The sequence below is a fragment of the Danio rerio genome, chromosome 16, assembly GCF_049306965.1.
Source record: "Danio rerio strain Tuebingen ecotype United States chromosome 16, GRCz12tu, whole genome shotgun sequence".
Taxonomy (NCBI): Eukaryota; Metazoa; Chordata; class Actinopteri; order Cypriniformes; family Danionidae; genus Danio; species Danio rerio.
The window spans coordinates 13068913-13088492 of record NC_133191.1 but is presented as its reverse complement, the minus strand read 5'-3'; the positions used below and the strand labels follow the sequence as shown (position 1 = coordinate 13088492).

Below are 19580 nucleotides of genomic sequence, written 5' to 3'. Positions count from 1 at the left end.
ATCTGATTAAGTGCTTGTCGATCTGAGTTGTATGTTGATAACGAGCAATAGACAGCTGAACTCAGAGCTCAGTCTTTTACAGATGGGAAGGAGAAACTGACTGCTTCCAAAGGCTTCCTGACAGACCTTGCTGCGCCGGACAATGACTGTGAGTGAAACGGAATCCCCTGCATTTTATTTGAACACACATTTACAATTAGCAATGTACAGTAAAATTGAGATTTAGAGCTTTTTAGATTTTTAGAAAGTGTTTTTAGATTTTAGTTTTTGCAGTCTAATGTACAGACACATTTTTTAAAATACACTTTTACATGTTACACGTTAGCAATTTGTGTCGGAAGACAGTTTTTTTTTTTAAATGTTTAATTGAAAATGATAGTTATAAATTTCCACTGCAGCATATACACTGTTAACGATTTTTGTAAATGACACAGTATTTAACTGTAATATGAACTGTACTTTACTGTTGGACGGTTAAGCAGTTTGTTACTGTGTTTTAAAGTTGTTTTTTGATCATATATATTTTACAGTAAATATATACAGTCAATGCATACTGTATACAGCAAGATGATTGGTGGTGTAAATGTAAAAACATAATTTTTTGCTGTAATTGATTTGCAGTAAGTTACTGTCTTCAGTAAGTTATTGTAGATTCTACGAGACACTATTCGCAGAGTATACCAAACTACAGTTTAATTCAGATCTACATTGCTCAGTAAATTGAATACACCCCATTTTGTATACTGAAAAATGAATATTTTTATCCATTTCTCACTGAATATAGGCAATGTTATTTGGTTAATTTAAAGAAATCAGATTAACTTAACAGATATATTTATCAAAATAATATATATTTTAGGAATTGAAAGAGAAAACAATTAAACTCAAGCAAAATATTGCAAAAAACAAAAAATAATTACAACCTACAAAATTTCAACTAAGTCTTTATTTATTTATTTTTTTAACTTCTCTTGATTTTTCTTCTTTCTTATATTTGTATTTAATATTGTGTACTAGTTTTGGACCATTATCGAACGTTGTTATTTTTTTTTTAGATAAGCTCCAGGTTTGGCTTCAGCACTCAATAATACTCAAAGTACTCAGTGATCAATGCACAAATATAATATTGTATATCTTCCTATTGAAAATATGCATTTAAAAGATTTGTGGGGGGTGTGCTTGTATATGCTGAGCACTGTATATTTATAATGTTTTTTTACTGAGGGATATGTTCATATTATGTGTGTGTGTGCAATATTTTCAGAATTATGGAGTGCACTATGCTAAAATAATGAACAAATATAACATTTAAGCGTATAGTAAAAGTAAGCATTACATTTTTTTTTTTAGCCTGCTGTGTGTTACATTATTAATAACACATTTATGTAGGGTTTATTTAATGATTTACTCCTGTAAAGCTTCTATTCCCATCACTTACATTACCTTGTAATTATAAATGTCATCATTTATTAATGATTTTACTAATGGGTGGGTTATATTTGGGGCTTTTCATGAACACGCCATGTCTATATAACATGTCAGGTTTTTATCCTGCTAAGTCCATTAAAGCTGTGTTATATTCTCCTGTGGTTAACATAAAGCACTCCAGTCATGTGGCACATATCCAGTTGCATTTCATTGAAGAACCATTCTGAAGAATATTGCAGTGTGGTTACATTTCATTAAAAGGACTTTCACTGCATTGAAAGGAGAAAATATGGATTAAAACATAGAAAAAATGCATTATTATTATTATTATTATTATTGCACAATTTAAATAACTATTCAGCCATTTAATTTAATTTATTTATAAATTAAATGTATATACATCCCTTTGAGCTCTTTGGTACCATTACAATATTTAATATACTATACTTTTGGGTTTTAATTGTAATTTTGGAAAGTAAACGTTTGGAAATATTCGAATACTAGCACTCAGTGGTTGTCAGTGTGATTAAATGATAACGAGGTTGTGTTATTATTATTGTTATTAATATTATTATTATTATCATTATTATTACAGTATTATATAACTATTCAACCATTCTTTCCCATTCGCTGAGCTACATATAAAGTCATTTGTGCTGTGTGCCAGAATTGAAAGTTTTACATTAATGTTCTATTTCAATTCCAAGTCATTTTTTAATACAAACATTTGTAAATGAAAATATGTGGCATTTGACTGCAATTAAATGGCTAAAAAAATACAATAAAATGGATTAACATGGATGTGATTAAAGAAGTTAACAGTAAACAAAGTAAACTCTTATCAGCTGCATGAAATTCAGTTTCCAGATTAACACTTTACTGTTAGACTATTACTGTACATCACAGACATGAAGGCTGCATGGAAAATGTAACAAGCTGAATCATGCAGCTCCAATCCTGGCACTTTATCAAAGGCCACTGCCAGACACGTCTATCAGTAAGATAAAGACTGCAGTGCAAAAAACACACCCAGTTCACCCACTTTAACAAACACATACTAATGTAACACTAGTCATTATAATGCTCATAGTCATTATATTTTAAGTAAAGATCATGTTCAATCAAGATATTGTGTTATTTTTCAACTATTAAAGTATCAAAACTTAATTTCTGTTTAGTAATATGCATTACTAAGAACTTTAGACAACTTTTCCTGTAAATTGACATTTAGTCATTCACTAGATGCTTTTGTCCAAAGGGATTAACAGTTGAGGAGGCATTCAGCAATTCAGCAATTCAACTTCATAAATGTACAGTTTTCTTTTGTTTGTTTTTTTAGAGATTTGGGTTTGATTGTAAGAAAGTGTCTTGTGCAAATGTGCAAAACTGGTGCAAGTGTCAGTTAAAGTGTCAGAGAGATGAAAGAGTGTGTTTTCTACAGGTGGTTTGTCAAACCCACTCACTTGTGTGAGGTTTTAAATGATTTCAGAAATTGTATTTTGGCCAAATATTGTTCGATCCAGTGTTAATTTTGACAGCAAATTTTTGTTTAGTTTAAGTCTTAGTCTTTTGATTAAAATATTTTTTAATGATCTTCTTTTTTTTTAATAGTCTTCTGAATTATTTTAGTTTTAGTCTAGTTTTAGTCAACAAAATTTCACAAGATTTCAGTTGACTAAAATTTATTTGTTTTAATTTAAGTGTAATTTAATAAAATATTGTATACATGTATTTATACAAAATAGTCTAATTTAAAATTAAATAAAACAGTCTCATTCAAATATGGAATATAGATTTTCCATTAAAGACAAAGTTGGAAAAGCATTGTTTATTTATTTTACAAGTAATATGTAAAATGTGTCGGCAACTCTTTATTTCACATGGTAAACTGGTCTTTTTGACCAGTGTGTCAAAAAGGTTTAAGCCTCATGCATCAACCACCAAGATTTATTCTGATTGGATAATAAAAATAAAAAAACGTCCCTCAATCATCATCTCGTTTTTATTGGTCAAAAAAAAAAAAAAGCGGAGCAAAAAAAAAAAAAAAAACGAAGCACTTTCCGATGGTCCCTTAGAGCTCCGCTCAGTGTGAGCTGTCTCTGCTAAACGCATATTGCGAGGCCTTAAACGGAGCAGTGGTCGTAATGCTGAGCGAAAAAAAAAAGACAGCTGTGAAACATAATCAACTTTGTGTAGGAAACACTCTTTGTAGGGTAAGAGGTTTTCGACTTATTGCCGTCTATCACTGAATGTGTCTGAAATTTCGAAAACAAAACCAACTTAACCGCTTATTTCTGGCGCCCCCCTGGATGTACAGCGGCCTTAGCATTTGCCTATACTGCCTATGCCACGGGCCGGCCCTGATTCTCAGAAATAAAGGAATGCGAGCTGTTACTAGGGTGGTACCTTTACAAAAGGTACAAATTTATACCTTAAAGGTCCATACTAATATCTCAAGGGTACATATTAGTACCTAAAAAGTACAAAAGTGTTACTCTTAAATTTTGTAGGTACTATATACTTTTGAGGTACCAATATGGACCCTTTTTTCTTTTTTTTTTTTCCCTCTCCGCTGTCGCCACTGCCTCGCATGGTTCAGGATTGGTAGAGCTACGCATCGATGAATTGGCTCTTCAGTGTTTGAACTCTCAGTAATGATTAAATCACACTGAACTGAGCTAAACTGAACTGAACTTAAACACTAAAAACTGAACTACACTGTTCCAGTTACTGAACCACACTGTTCCAGTTACTATGACCATTTATGTGAAGCTGCTTTGACACAATCTACATTGTAAAAGCGCTATACAAATAGAGCTGAATTGAATTGAATTGAATTTAGGTACATATGTGTACCTTTTAAAAAGGTGCCAGTGAAAGCTCGCGTTCCTTTATTTCGGAGAGTGTAGTTGTTGTCATCATCACTTAATTTTTATTTAGTTTTCACCTTGTTTTAGTCAGTAGAAACATGTTCATCATGAAAATTGTGATGAAAAGTTTTCGTCAATGAAATGAACACTGGTCCTATCCCAACAATACATCAGTGTTAATATTAATCATTCAGTTTTCAGATTATGTACATCTCATGTTTCAAGAATTGACACTTAAAACTGAAATTGTGTAATTTTGGTCCACAATTAATGTTCTCTGAATATTCCGGTTGCTTTGCTAGCTTTAGTAAAGCTTGCATTGACTAGCAAAACCCAAACATCGACGCACGTAAGACTGGTGTGACGCACTTTTCTTGGAAATTTAATCAGCCAATGTTCCTGATAAATATATAGGGTGTAATGTAAATATGAGCCGCTTGACTTGTGTTATGTGGAACATGTACCACAGCTGTCTCAGGGTCATTGAGGTGTTAATGGGCTCAGTGTATTGTTTGACCATCCTCTGTCCGACATAAAATTGAAGGCTGACGAAAGAGCTGACAGATGGGAAGTTATGCTGTTATGCAACTCTGATTATTGTTACACAGCTCTATGGAATACATGGATATGATTTTGATTGCGGAATTCTGTCCACAGGCATTTTTGGTGTAACCAAGAGTGTGACCAAGGAAGCAAATTTTGTTAATGTAGTAAAATAGGATGTATTAACCCAGTGTTGGGTCAAATATGGACAAACCCAACCACTGTGTTAGAAAGTGTAGTTTAAATGTAATCATTTATCAGTTATTAGCCATCTTATCAAAGATTTTGTGTTTAAAACCTGTCCAATAGATGTCTAAACAAAGACATCTTGGCTAAAACAAGATTAAATTAAGTAAGTAAAGACTTTACGCATTTGTAGTCTTTCATTCACGTTTATTTGATGACATATTTTGTAGACTAAAATTGTTAGACATCTATAAGATTTTTACTGACATGCAGTCTCGTTAGCCAGGATGTCCATGTTTGGACATCTATTAGATGTCTTTAATACGTAATATAAGGCTAGCAAGGGGTATCATGAAAATAATAATCACTCAGAAGTTTAACATCAGTATAAATTCAAGATATATTTTACTTTTTATTTTCAAAAAGATAATGTTGATGTCACAAAAGTGTAGGCTTCGCTTTGGAAGCTGACTGAAAGTAATCAATGTATGATTAAAATATTTATTTCTTTTTTTCACCCAGACTGCACCTGGCGAGCTGGATGAGCTGTGCTTCCTCACAGCTCAGTCCATGACATCGCTGGTGACATCAGAGCACTTCAAGCTCATCAAAAAGCTGGGAGAGGGTTCATACGGCAAGGTGATGCTGGCAGTGCATCAGAGGAGAGGTCAGTTGAGCTCTAAACTATATAATAATGACAGGCTGCATCCAAAGTCACATACTTCACTACTCTACTACTAGACATCCGAATTCACAGTATTCGAAAAACAGTAAGTGAGAAGTACTCAGATGATAAACAACTTAAGCCTAGGTCCTGAAGTGGCATCCAGAGGACACTTTACTATCCCATGAGGCTGAAAGGAAGAGCATTTATGAATAGAAGTGAATGCAAATGATGCTAGTAGGTTGTGGTAGTGACACCATGGTGAATGTGTATATCAGGGGTGTCCACACTCAGTCCTGGAGGGCCGGTGTCCTGAGAGTTTAGTTCCAACCCTTATTAAACACACCTGAACAAGCTAATCAAGGTCTTAGTAGGTATACCAGAAACTTCCAGGCAGGTGTGTTGAAGCAAGTTGGAGCTAGGATCAGCAGGACACTGGCCCTCCAGGACCTACTTAGACACCCCTGGTCTATATGATATATGCATCATTCCAACCGACTCAAAATTAGGATTATTCCTACTTTCTATTTGGAACAGTGCTTTAAACAACCTAGACCTCATCGAGATGAGTCATTTGACATCACTTTCAAGATAGTGGCTAGTTCTTCTTCTGGTGAGATTAGCGCAGAGATACCCTACTGTATGTTCATTCATTTATTCATTTTCCTTTGGCTTAGTCCCTTATCATTCAGGGGTCACCAAAGCGGAATGAACCACCAACTATTCCGGCATATGCTTTACACAGTGGATGCCCATCCAGCCGCAACCCAGTACTGGGAAACACCCCAACACTCTCGCATTTACACACACTCATACACTACGACCAATTTAGTTCATCCAATTCACCTAGTTCATATCTTTGGACTGTGGGGGAAACCGGAGCACCCGGTGGAACCCATGTCAACATGGGGAGAACATGCAAACTCCACACAGAAATGCTAAATGACCCAGCCAGGACTTGAACCAGCAACCTCCTTGCTGTGAGTCGACAGTGCTAACCACTAAGCCACCCTGCAACCCCACCTATGTAAAATGTCAAATTAAACTTATTCTTATGAAATAATATATAAGATATCACAAAATATAAAATTACCTAAACTAAAATAGATGAGAACCCTAACAAAGACCATTTCTAAGATTGTATCATTGAACTTTAAAATGCAATATAGAATGTTAGCTTATTTTTTTGTTTTTCGTGAGCTGTTCTTTAAGCAACAGCCGGCATTTACCGTTCTTTTGGTTTTGGCATAATTGGCACAATAGCATAGAAAGTTTTTGATTTCTCATATTTTGAACAGGCGATTTTGTCAGATAGGCTGGAACACATTTATTGGGAACTAATAAAGGCTACCTCTGAGATTCTACATTATTCAATTCACCTCAAGTTTACTTGTATAGCACTTTCACAATAATTATCGTTTCAATGCAGCACATAATTCCATTACAGTCAAAATCGGAAAAGCTAAGGAGTTGTGTTTAGGGTTGGCAGTATAGTTAACCTGCAGTTATACAGTATTGTCAGACTCCCGTGTTGTGTCATGTTATCTTCCCCCATGTTTCCATGCTCTATGTGTGTTTATTTGTATCACGTGACCCCTTTGTTCTAGTTCCTGTGGTTTGGTAATGTTCCATGAGTCTTACCTGTGTTCCATCCCTGTATGTAATCAGTCCTATCATATCCCTTGTATTAAGTCCTCTTGTGTTTAGTTAGTTCCTCTTCCGGCATTCTAAGTTATGATTGTTTACACTCGACTCCACGTCCTTCCTGAGTTTCCTGTGTCTATGTTCCTATGTCTTCCAAGTGAGTGTTTGCAAATAAATCTACGTGTTTGATAACTCCTGTTTGATAAATCCTTTGCCTTTATGAGAGAGCCCAGGCATAACAGGTATATAGTGTCCTTTTCATAAGAAATACTATTTACATGTAGTAATATTAACACAATACATCTGATTACATCGGAATTTCATTCACACTACTACAGACCATTTCAATGTGTCACTGGCTCGTGAACATTTCCTGCTTGCTATCCAACTATTTCATAACTGTAAAAAGAGGGAATTTAACCATAACTCAACATTAAAACAGCTATCATAACATGATTTATCAATAGGTGGATCTTTGTGGATTCTTGGAAGATATAGACATGAAAAAGGTAAAACAGGAAATATGTTAGGACCATTGTTATTGTTAACTTCAAAATGATCTATATAGAATATTCTTTTCTAATTGTCATGTAGTACATTCAAATTCAAAAGTAATATGAGATTGCTGTATATTTGGTGATTATATGGTGAAGAGGAAGCACTTCTAACTTCAGGAATCTCTTCACTTCCAGGAACCCCGATGGCCCTGAAGTTCTTCCCGCGGCGCTCCACTACTCTGCAGGCATTCCTGCGTGAATATAACCTGTCGGTCTGCTTCTGCACGCATCCATCTCTGACCCGGGCACTGGGCATCTTCTACTCCACTCCCTCTCACTACGTCTTCGCCCAGGAGGCTGGTCTCTATGGTGACCTCTATAATGTCATCGTCTCAGAGGTCAGTACATGCTGACTGATTGATGTTCTTTATGACAAAATCTCAAATTTGTACGCTTTTCAATTTTGAGTCGAGGTTTAAACTATAAAGTTGTTCAGAGGAGATTTTTAGATGAGCATAACAGAAGCCAAGGAAGGAATTGTCATTTTGGGATAGATCTGGAGTCAACAAATTCTTTTTTGATTCTTTCTTCTCAAACCCTGCCAGGAGTACAAGTATAAGCTACCCTGTACATAGATGCTCAATCAAACATATTACTTTTCATTCATGGCACATGAACATTTTGTGTCTAATTTCATGTGTGTAGCTTCTTATTCTTCAATGTGGAAGTGCGCTCATTTTTTACAATTGCTTTAGAACTTTCAATTCAATTTTAGAACTCCCTATGAGAGATAACTAGGAATAATAAACCGCAGAAAACAGTCAAATCACTTGCTCTACAAACAAATGTTTGCATGATTATACAATTAAAGTAGAATCATAGGTCCCACTTTATATTAAGTGTCCCTAACTACTATGTACTTGCATCAAAAAAATAAATACAATGTACTTACTGTGTTTATAATGTATTTGAGAACACTTGTGGTGCTTTTGAGTTGGGATAGAGGTTGGGTTATGGACAGGTTTGGTGGCATGGGTAGGTTTAAGGGTGGGTTAAGGTGTATGGGATGATCATCAGTGTATTTACAAATGTAATTACAAAAGTTAATCACAGATGTAATTACATACATGTATTTAATCAAGCATAAGTGCACAGTAAATACATGTATTTACACAATAAGTACATTGTAACAATATATTAATTCTTATGTAAGTACATATTTGTTAAGGCTACTTAATATAAAGTGGGACCGAATCATATAATAAAAAAATAACAGTTTGCAACATTAAACAGCATAGCGAGCTGTTTTTAACGTCACATAAATGAATGGAAGTGAATGAGCTCGGAAGTCTCGAGCTAAAAAGATTCAAATGGCTGCGCCTGCTCGTACGCGAAGAATAAGGTGAATACATGTCTGTTGTATCAACATGTTTTTACTTGTAGATTTTTTATTATGTAAAGCCTAATCAGGGACGAGGGCTGCAAACTAGCTTTATGCTATATGCACCATGTATGCAGCATTGGTTGTCTTTGTACAACACTGTCAAGGGTGTTGTCCCTGTGAACACACTAAATCAAAATCTGCACTGAAATAACATTAAAAATAAGAGTGTGCTGTTTAATAAAGTAGAAATTTGTTCAAAACAAAAACAAGATCAATTTTTAGCATCATGCATCTGTTGTGTTTTTACTTGGAGCTTAAAACCTACTTTTTTGTACGTTGTGTACAATAGATGCAAATTTTAACCATACTTGTCAAACATATCAGTATTTGTCAGTCGTTTGTTAAACAACATGTAGGATCAAGGAATGAAACAGTGCAAACAAACACCATTAACTAGAAATTGGATGAAAAGCAACTGCAATTTTCACAAATACAGCCTTATTTAGATGTTTTAGCATGAAATACTTTAACTAACTGTTAGAAAATACAAGATAGGCTTTGTATAAACGAACCACTGAAATAGTTCAAACAAAGACTTTGATTTCAACCTGTTCTCTAAAGAGAACCTGAAAAAGTGTCTTAAAGTGGAGTCAATTCCCTTTGACCCAATGTATTGCAAACATTAGGTTGGACTTCCAGTCCCACCACATGCAGAGCCACACGACAGTCCTGACTGAAATTATGATGATGCGTCATTTTTGTTGTGACGTGTCTCCAGGGAACAGTGTGTCTTTGATTATTCAGGCACGTCCATGTTCTCTGATACAGTCCTGTGTTCTCACTCTCCTGCCAAACACAACTGTTCCTATCATCAGCTTGATACATTAATGCAAGCTAATGAGAGGACTCGACGTACTGCCGTGAAGCAGATTAAACACATACACACATTTTCTGACATCTCATTAATCTTTCTCTCTTCTTACAACTTGCTATATTGGAATAACTGGAATACAAATAGACGAATGTATATGAATACCAATGTTGTTACACAAAAGAAAATAAGGAAACAATACTATAGTGGTAAAATAACAATAAATATTTAATAATAATAATAATAAAATAATAATAATAATAACAATAATAATAACAATGTACTGATGATGAACATACATAATCAATAATAATATTGAAAAAGAAATCCGAAGAGTAAATAAAGAATGAAGCAAACCTGTATGAATGAATGAATAAATGAATGAATAAGCCTGCAATATTGATGAAAAAAGGCACAATGAAGAGAAGTGAATGAAAGAATAAAGTAAATGACTGAACAAATGAATGAACATGGACAAATAAATAAATTATTAAATAAATGAACATGCATACAAATTTAAAAAATAACATTATTAAAACACCATTGTGTAAAATGAATAAAATACCACAAATTGGATAAATAAATAAATATATACATACATATATGGATAATGATATGCTTTCTGAATGAATGAATGAATGAATGAATGAATGAATGAATGAATGAATGAATACATGAATAATTGAGTGGATGAATGAATGAATGAAAGAAGGAAGGAAGGAAGGAAGGAAGGAAGGAAGGAAGAAAGGAAGGAAAATGAATGAATCAGAAAAATAAGAAATGAGTAAATGAATAAACAAGGGAATTATCAACTGAAAGAATTTATGAATTAATGATTGGGGGAATGAACAAAGTAATTAATGGATTGATGAATGAAGGAATGAGGGTAAGAATGAATGAATTTGAGAAAGAACAAATGCATGAATAAATGAATAAGAGAAAGACTAAATGAATTAATGATTGAGAGAATGAACAAATGAATGAATGGATGAATAAATAAAAGCATGAATGAATGAATAAGGGAATGAACAAATGAATGGAAAACAAATGGATGAATGAACGAGGAAATAAACGAATAAATGAGAGAAAGAACGAATGAATGAACAAGGGAAAGAACAACTTGATGAATTAATGAATGAATGATTGAGGAAATTAACAAATAAATGAGCGAAAAGACAAATGAATGAATGGATGGATGAATTAAAGAGCAAAATACCAAATCTATTAGACAAGGGAAACAAGGGAAAGATCAAATTTAATTATTTGTTGATTAAGGGATTGAACAAATGAATGAATGAAAGAACAATTGAGTGAACGAATGAAAAAGGAAAATATCAATTGAATAAATGATTGATTGAGGGAATTGGCAAATGAATGAAAGAACAAGTGAATATATGGAAGAATAAGTGAAAGAAAGTATGAATGAATGAGGGAATAAACAAATGGGTTCAAATTACGAATGAATGAGAGAACGAAAAAACGAATGAATGAACAACAGAAAGATTAAATTAATTAATAAATGAATGAATGATTGAGAGAATAAACAAATGAAATAAAAATAATGAATGGATTAGCGAATGAATGAGGGTAAGAACGAATGAATGAGAGAAAGATCAAATGAATGAATGAATGAGGAAATGAACAATTTAATTAAAGAACATGTGAATGAATGGATGAATAAAAGAAAGGATGAATGAATGAAAGAACAAATTAACCAAATGAGGGAATGAACAAATGAATGAATAAAAAAACAAATGAATGAATGAGGGAAATAACAAATGAGTGAGAGAAAGAACAAATGAATGAAAAGATCAACTGGAATAAATTGATTATTGAGGGAATGAAGAAATGAATAAATGGATTAGCAATGAATGAGGGTAAGAACGAATGAATTAGAGAAAGAGCAAATAAAATGAATGAATGAACAAGGGAAAGATCAAATGAATGAATAAATCAATGAGGGAATGAACAAATAAATAAAAAACAAGTGAATGTATGATTGAATAAATGAAAGGATGAATGAATGAAAGTACAAGTGATTGAACGAATGAGGAAATGAACAAATGAATGAAAGAAAGAACTAATTGATGGATGAATGAATTAATTATATTATACGAGAATGAATGTATTAAATGCCATTTTGTATGTAAATTACAATAACAATATTGATGATTTTATTATTAAAAATAAAAATAAGGTGCCCGAAATTGGTGTAAATCAAATGTACAAATAATACTATGTTTATTGTATCAAGTTAATGATGATGACATGCAGTGATAAAGTATGTGTGTATGTGTGTTGTTGTGCAGGCGGGTGTGAGTGAGCACTGCACCCAGCGGGTGATGTCTCAGCTGAGCAGTGCCGTCTCTCACCTGCACTCGCTGGGCTTCGTCCACCGCGACATCAAGCCAGAGAACATCTTCCTTTGCGACCGCTCCTGCCATTGGGTCAAACTGGGCGACTTCGGCCTGGCGCGACCACAGGGCACAGAGGTCCGCGCCGTCTGGTACAACTCCCCCTTCTGCGTGCCTGAAGTGGAGCCTGCCAAGACACTCAGCGAGACAGAAGACGACATCTGGATGACTGTGGAACCCAGTCTGGATACCTGGGCTTTAGGGATCCTCATTTACTGCCTGCTGACCAGCTGCTTCCCTTGGGAGGAGAGCACTTCTGATGACCCGTCCTACTGTAAATACATAGACTGGTTCAATCGGGTCGGTCAGAGAGATGCGGGCGAAGTAGGAGTAGCTGATCAGTTTGACTCTTTGAGCTCACTGGTGCTCGAGCTGCTAAGGAAACTACTCAACCCAGAGCCCAGGCTTCGTCCCAGGCCTGACGAGATCCTGTCTTACCTTGGAGGAGCCTGGCTACTGAAGACAGAGAAAGAGGAGAAGCGTAGAGAGGAGGAGGCACGTGTGGAGGCCAAGAAGATGGTGGACAGAGGAGGAGTGGAAAAGGAGAAGGAGATCCTGGGACGGAGAGAGAGATGAAAGGTCATGAACAATGGCAGTGTTATAAACAGATGTACTTTATTTCTACAATTTATAGTATTTTTGTAGGTTTTGTATAGTGGGTTTTATTGTGACTTACTGTATGTAAATATATGTGAACTTTTTTTTAAAAGATGTGGAATTTTTGCAAACTTGTTGTACAGTGGTTGCCCAAAATATTATAAATCAATATGTATATATAGATATTTATATATTATGATTAAATATAGAAGGAAAATATTGACACAAACAAACACGTTCTAAAATAACATTGTTCAAAGTGAGATTTCAGTAATGGTAAATAAATAAATAAATGGATAATGACATGCCTTCTGAATGATTGAATGAATGAATAAATGAATGGATGGATGGATGGATGGATGAATGAATGATGGAAAGAACAAACAAACGAGAATGATTGAATGGATGGATGAATGAATGAATGATGGAAAGAACAAACAAACGAGAGAAAGACCAAATAAATTAAGATTGAGAGAATGGATGAATGAATGAATGAATGAATGAGGGAAATAACAAATGAATGAGAGAAAGAACAAATGAATAAATGAACAATGGAATATATAATGAATGAAGATTGAGAGAATGGATGAATGAATGAGGGAAATAACAAATGAATGAGAGAAAGAACAAATTAATGAATGTATCATTGAGGGATTAAACAAATGAATGAATAAAAAACAAATAAATGAAAAAAATAAACAAATGAATGAAGGTAAGAAGGAATGAATAAGAGAAAGAACAAATTAATGAACAATGGAAAGATCAAATGAATGATTGAGGGAATAAATGAAAGAACAAATGATTGGGTGAATTAGTAAGTGAAAGAACAAATAAATAAATTAACAAGGGAAGATCAAATGTATGAAAGAATGAGAGAATGGATGAATGAATGAATGAATGAATGAATGAATGAATGAATGAATGAACGAACAAATGAATGAATGAATGAAGGAATGAAGGAAATAACAGATGAATAAGAGAAAGAACAAATGAATGAACAAGTAAAAAAAAAACAAATCAATGATTGAAGGATTAAACGAATGAATGAAAAAACAAATGAAGGGATAGATTTATAAGCAAAAGAATGAATGAAAGAAATTAATGAAAGATTGACTGAATGAATGAGCATAAAAAGGAATGAATGAGAGAAAGAACAAATGAATGAATGAATGAATGAACAAACAAACAAACAAACAAATGGACGAATGAACGATTGAAGGAATGAGTGTATGAATGAAAGAACAAATAAATGATTACATGAAAAAAAAACTGAGGGAATGGATGAATGAATGAGAAAAAACAAATGAATGAACAAGGGAAAAAAATAAATGAATGGATGGATGAATGTATAAATGAATGAATGAATGAATGAATGAATGAATAAATGAATGGATGAATGAATGAATGAATGAATGAATGAATGAATGAATGAATGAATGAATGAATGAATGAATGAATGAATGAATAGGGGTAAGCAGGAATGAATAAGAGAGAAGAAATTAATAAACAAGGGAAGATCAAATGAATGAATGAAAAATTGAGGGAATGGATGATTGAGGGAAATAATGAAGGAATGAGATAAAGAACAAATGAATGAATGAATCATTGAGGGATTAAATAAATGAAAGAATGAAAGAACAAATGAAGAAATGAATTAATTAGCTACAGAATGAAAAAGTGAAAAAATAATGAAAGAATTAATTAATAAAGAATGAGGGTAATATTTATTTATTTATTTATTTATTAATTTATAATTTTTTTAAACAGGAAAAGATTAAAAGATAATCGGGCCTGACTCAGCATGAATGCTGTTTTTCAGCAGGTTCCTGCTCTGCAGATCATAAAAACAGACAGACATCTCATCCATCAACACAGTAGAAACAATCACCAACCATATAAGATAAAGAAAAAAGCAGGCTACTATCTTAGTGGCTACAGCGATAGTTGACCATCAGATGATGAGCATGGGATTTCTTAAAAAGTCTCAGTGTTGGTATTGTTCTGAGATGTTGTGGGATCTCATTCCAGACTCTTGTGAAAACATAAAAGAAAGATCTCTGTCCATAACAGTTTTTTAAAAGCCGGTACTGGCAAACATTCATTTGTTACAGATCTGGTGGAACGATCAGTCCTTGTATTGAGTTTTGGTACCAATGCACAAAGGGCTGCTGAGGTAGAGCTATTTAAAATGTGATAGTACAGTTTGATACCAGAGTTCATAATGTAGTTTTGAAATGTTAACGCTTTAGAAAGTGATATAGGAATGAACAAGAGAAAGAACAAATGAATGAAGAAGCTAACGATCAAATGAGTGAATGAATGATTGAGGGAATGAATGAATGAATGAATGAAAGACCAAATGAATGAATGAGAGAAATTAAGAAGGAATGAATGACAGAAAGAACAAATAAATAAACAAGGGACGATCAAATGAGTAAATGAATCATTGAGGGATTAAACAAATGAATGAATTAAAAAAATAAATTAATAAATTAGGGTAAGAAGGAATGAATGAGAGAAAGAACAAATGAATGAACAAAGGAAAGATCAAATGAATGATTGAGGGAACGAACAAAGGAATGGTTTAAAAAAACAAATAAATGGATTTAAGGCGATGCAGTGGCGCAGTAGGTAGTGCTGTCGCCTCACAGCAAGAAGGTAGCTGGGTCGCTGGTTCGAACCTCGGCTCGGCTTAGCTCAGTTGGCATTTCTGTGTGGAGTTAGCATGTCCTGGGTTCGCGTGGGTTTCCTCCGGGTGCTCCAGTTTCCCCCACAGACCAAAGACATGTGGTACAGGTGAACTGGGTAGGCTAAATTGTCTGTAGTGTACGAGTGTGTGTATAAGTGAGTGTGTATAGATGTTTCCCAGAGATGGGTTACGGCTGGAAGGGCATCCGCTGCGCAAAAATGTGTTGTATAAGTTGGCGGTTCATTCCGCTGTGGCGACCCTAGATTACAGTTTTTCTCAGTCGCTTTGGTGCATTTCTCACAACACTATTTACATTTGCGCAACAGTTAATGCATTTCTCAAAACAATTAGTCATTTGTGCACATCCTAGTAGCAGTTTCTCATTCCTTCCAACACATTGCAAATGCTTTTGGACATGCATCAATTGCTTTCATAAAACTCTCTGCTATTTATAACATTATCATTTGCTAATGTCATGTCAGTCAAAATTAACTAAACTTGTGAATGCTGAATAGTCATTCCATATAAAACTCAGAGTCCTTGTTTCATTACTTGAGTCATTACATACAAAAATGTTGAACTAGTTGTCAAAATCTGTCTAGCAATTTTATAAAAAAATTGTAAATCTTTATTTTCCTGAAAATGTCTTAAAAATTGAACAATTTGATGAATGATTTACAGACCTGTGTGTGTTGTAGGTTCAGTTCCAATATGTACTGCAATATTGTTTACAGTTGTGCCCAGCTCTACTCAAAGGAAGTTTATGTTTGTTGTAAATAAGGGTGTATTTATTCTTTTGCACAATTCTGTGAATAAATTAAAATTGTATAGAGCAAAAGCAGTAAAAACGTGAAACATACATATTCAGTGTCTTGTACTCAGATAACTCACTGAATGCAGTGATGTCGAACTTTACTGTAATATTCAAATGGCTGTGCAAATAGTCTATAGTGCTGTCTTGAGCATTTTCAGCAAGTGTCACCAAAATCTGACTTTTTTGCATTGAAAAAATGTACAGAGTAAAGTGTCATAATGAAAACATGACTAAGCCATTTGACTATCTTGTTCATAAACAATGGTGACAGGACTTTTCATTTTGATGACACTGACACTTTGATTGACATCAATACTTGCTTTTGAGGAATGAATTATCTATTTTGAGCAAGTGACGTGCTTTTGCAGGTTATCAGCTAGGTTTTGCAGTTTGCACTAATTGTTTTGCAGTTTGCATTAACTGTTGTGCAAATGTAAATAGTGTTGTGAGAAATGCACCAAAGCGTCTGAGAAAAACTGTAATAAAAGGACTAAGCCTACAAGAAAATGAATGAATGAATGAATGGATAAATTAATGAAAAGAATGAATGAGAAAAAGAACAAATGAATGAGGAAATGAGCTATTTTAATAAACGCAATAATTTTATTGAAAAATAAATAAAGTGCAAACAGTAAATAAACAATGCAGCAGATGGATAGATAGATAGATAGATAGATAGATAGACAGACAGACAGACAGACAGACAGACAGACAGACAGACAGACAGACAGACAGACAGACAGACAGACAGACAGACAGACAGATAGATAGATAGATAGATAGATAGATAGATAGATAGATAGATAGATAGATAGATAGATAGATAGACGGCAGATGATATAAAGCAAAACATTTGATAAAAAATCTGCTTAAAATCCAGCTGATTATTCTTTTGTGTGTACGCAGCATAAGCAGGTAAATCTTTGGCCAGGTAGCGAGCGTAAATACTTTGTCTATTCTGACTATTCTTTCAACATTTCATCACCTTAGAATTATAAGGTTCTATCTGACATTTTTCTTATACAATATTCAGACAATATTTTTATTTAAGGACAACTTATTTATATTATGGGATTTTTTTTTTTTATATAAGTTGTTTACATTTTAAGACTTTTTATTTTAAAAACTTGAGACAGAACGTTTGCTATCGAATGCAAAAACTTTGAAGCTCAAAAACTCAAAATCATTCAGAACGCAGACAGAACCTTATAATTGCTAGGATTTTGAAGGTAGATAAAGAAATGCAAATGAATGTACAGTAAATGGTATAAACGCACTCAAAATAAATCATTTTTTTTACCCCAGCAGCAGGAAAAAATGTAAAATAATGGCTGTTAAATGACAGAAATTTACCGGAAATTAAAATTTAAGTAAATTTCTGTAACTTAACATCTATTTCTTTACAGTAAATTTCTGTAATTTTAACAGCTGCTGTTTTTATGTTAAATATTTGTAATTTAACAGCCTTTTTTACGGTAAATTTTGGTAATTTAACAGCCATTTTTTTACGGTAAATATCTGTAATTTAACAGCCGTTTTTTTACGGTAAATTTCTGTAATTTAACAGCCGTTTTTTTACGGTAAATTTCTGTAATTTAACAGCCGTTTTTTACGTTAACTTTCTGTAGTTTAACAGCCTTTTTTAAGGTAAATTTCGGTAATTTAACAGCCATTTTTTACGGTAAATTTCTGTAATTTAACAGCCGTTTCATTACGGTAAATTTCTGTAATTTAACAGCCTTTTTAGGGTAAATTTCTGTAAATTAACGACTTTTATTTTATTTTGTTTTCCTGCACCACAGCTGTGAATTTAAAGTAACCATTTTTTTACAGTGTGGATAAGAACATCAGATGTAGGTGGAATACATATTGTGTCTCTACCTCAAACCACCTGTTTTGCTGTAAATATTGATACATATTTGTCTGTGCACATTTGAATAAACGTTGTTTTGTTGACTGGTTTACTCCCTTCAGTCTGTTGATGCACTGCTCAGGTTGCGCTTAAAAGTTGACATGGCCTTTTGCACACATCAGCATTTGTTGACAGGCTACAGTATACTGACTCATGCATTATAACACTCCAGATTGCCAGATCAGACCAGATATTTTGGCAGCAGCTCTGTTCTGCTCTAAATAGGACAAGAGCAGTGAAAATGTTAAACAAACACAGGTACAACGGGACGGGTGTCAGGTTAGTGTTGTTCTGGGATTCGGTGGATCAGTTCAGATATGTGTGGCTCACTCCAACTTTCCAGCTGTCCACACTATCAAGACCACCTTGTCCTTTTTACAACCCGTGCTGGGTGGATTACGTACAAATCGTACAGAAATACAAATAAAAACTGATTTTAGCTAAATGTTATTTATTAAACAGTAATCGGATTACTTCGGAATATCGGAATACTTTGAATCTGAATTATTTAGATATATAGTAATATTAATATTCATTCATTTATTCATTTTCTTTTCGGCTTAGTCCCTTTATTAGTCTGGGGTCGCCACAGCGGAATGAACCACCAACTTATCCAGCACATGTTTTACACAGCCCTTCCAGCCACAACCCATCACTGGGAAAAACCCATACAAACTCATTCACACACATACACTACAGACTAGAGATCTGTGCGGTACTCAATTTTTAATCCCGCTCCCGTCAAGTTTTAGTCCCAACCTGACCGCTCCCACTTATATTCAGCATTTGTTGTCACACAGTCCGACACGCCCCGCTTTCCACCAGCCATGCCTGATCCCAATAATGGGGGATAGACACATAAACACACAACACCAAGCAAGTTACACACAGACAGCATCACTCTCTCTCTCATTCACACACATACACACACACACACATAAACAGCACCAATCTGTCTCTCATTTTCACACACACCAGCCTGATCTGACGAGGAAACGTAAGTATATTACGCTTTGTCAGTTTAGTGGCTAATTCGTCCGAATTTGTACGAGTTCAGTCGTATAAAA

The 19580-nt window shown here is 34.1% G+C and overlaps 1 protein-coding gene across 1 annotated transcript; it reads left to right on the top strand.

The window, feature by feature from the left end:
• Positions 1-13398, top strand: sbk3 (SH3 domain binding kinase family, member 3). The gene is made up of 4 exons (NM_001110415.1): positions 1-148; positions 5550-5694; positions 8028-8230; positions 12397-13398. The coding sequence occupies exons 1-4, from the start codon at positions 143-145 to the stop codon at positions 13075-13077; spliced, it is 1035 nt and encodes a 344-aa protein (NP_001103885.1). The 5' UTR covers positions 1-142; the 3' UTR covers positions 13078-13398.
• Positions 13399-19580: the final 6182 nt, after the last annotated feature.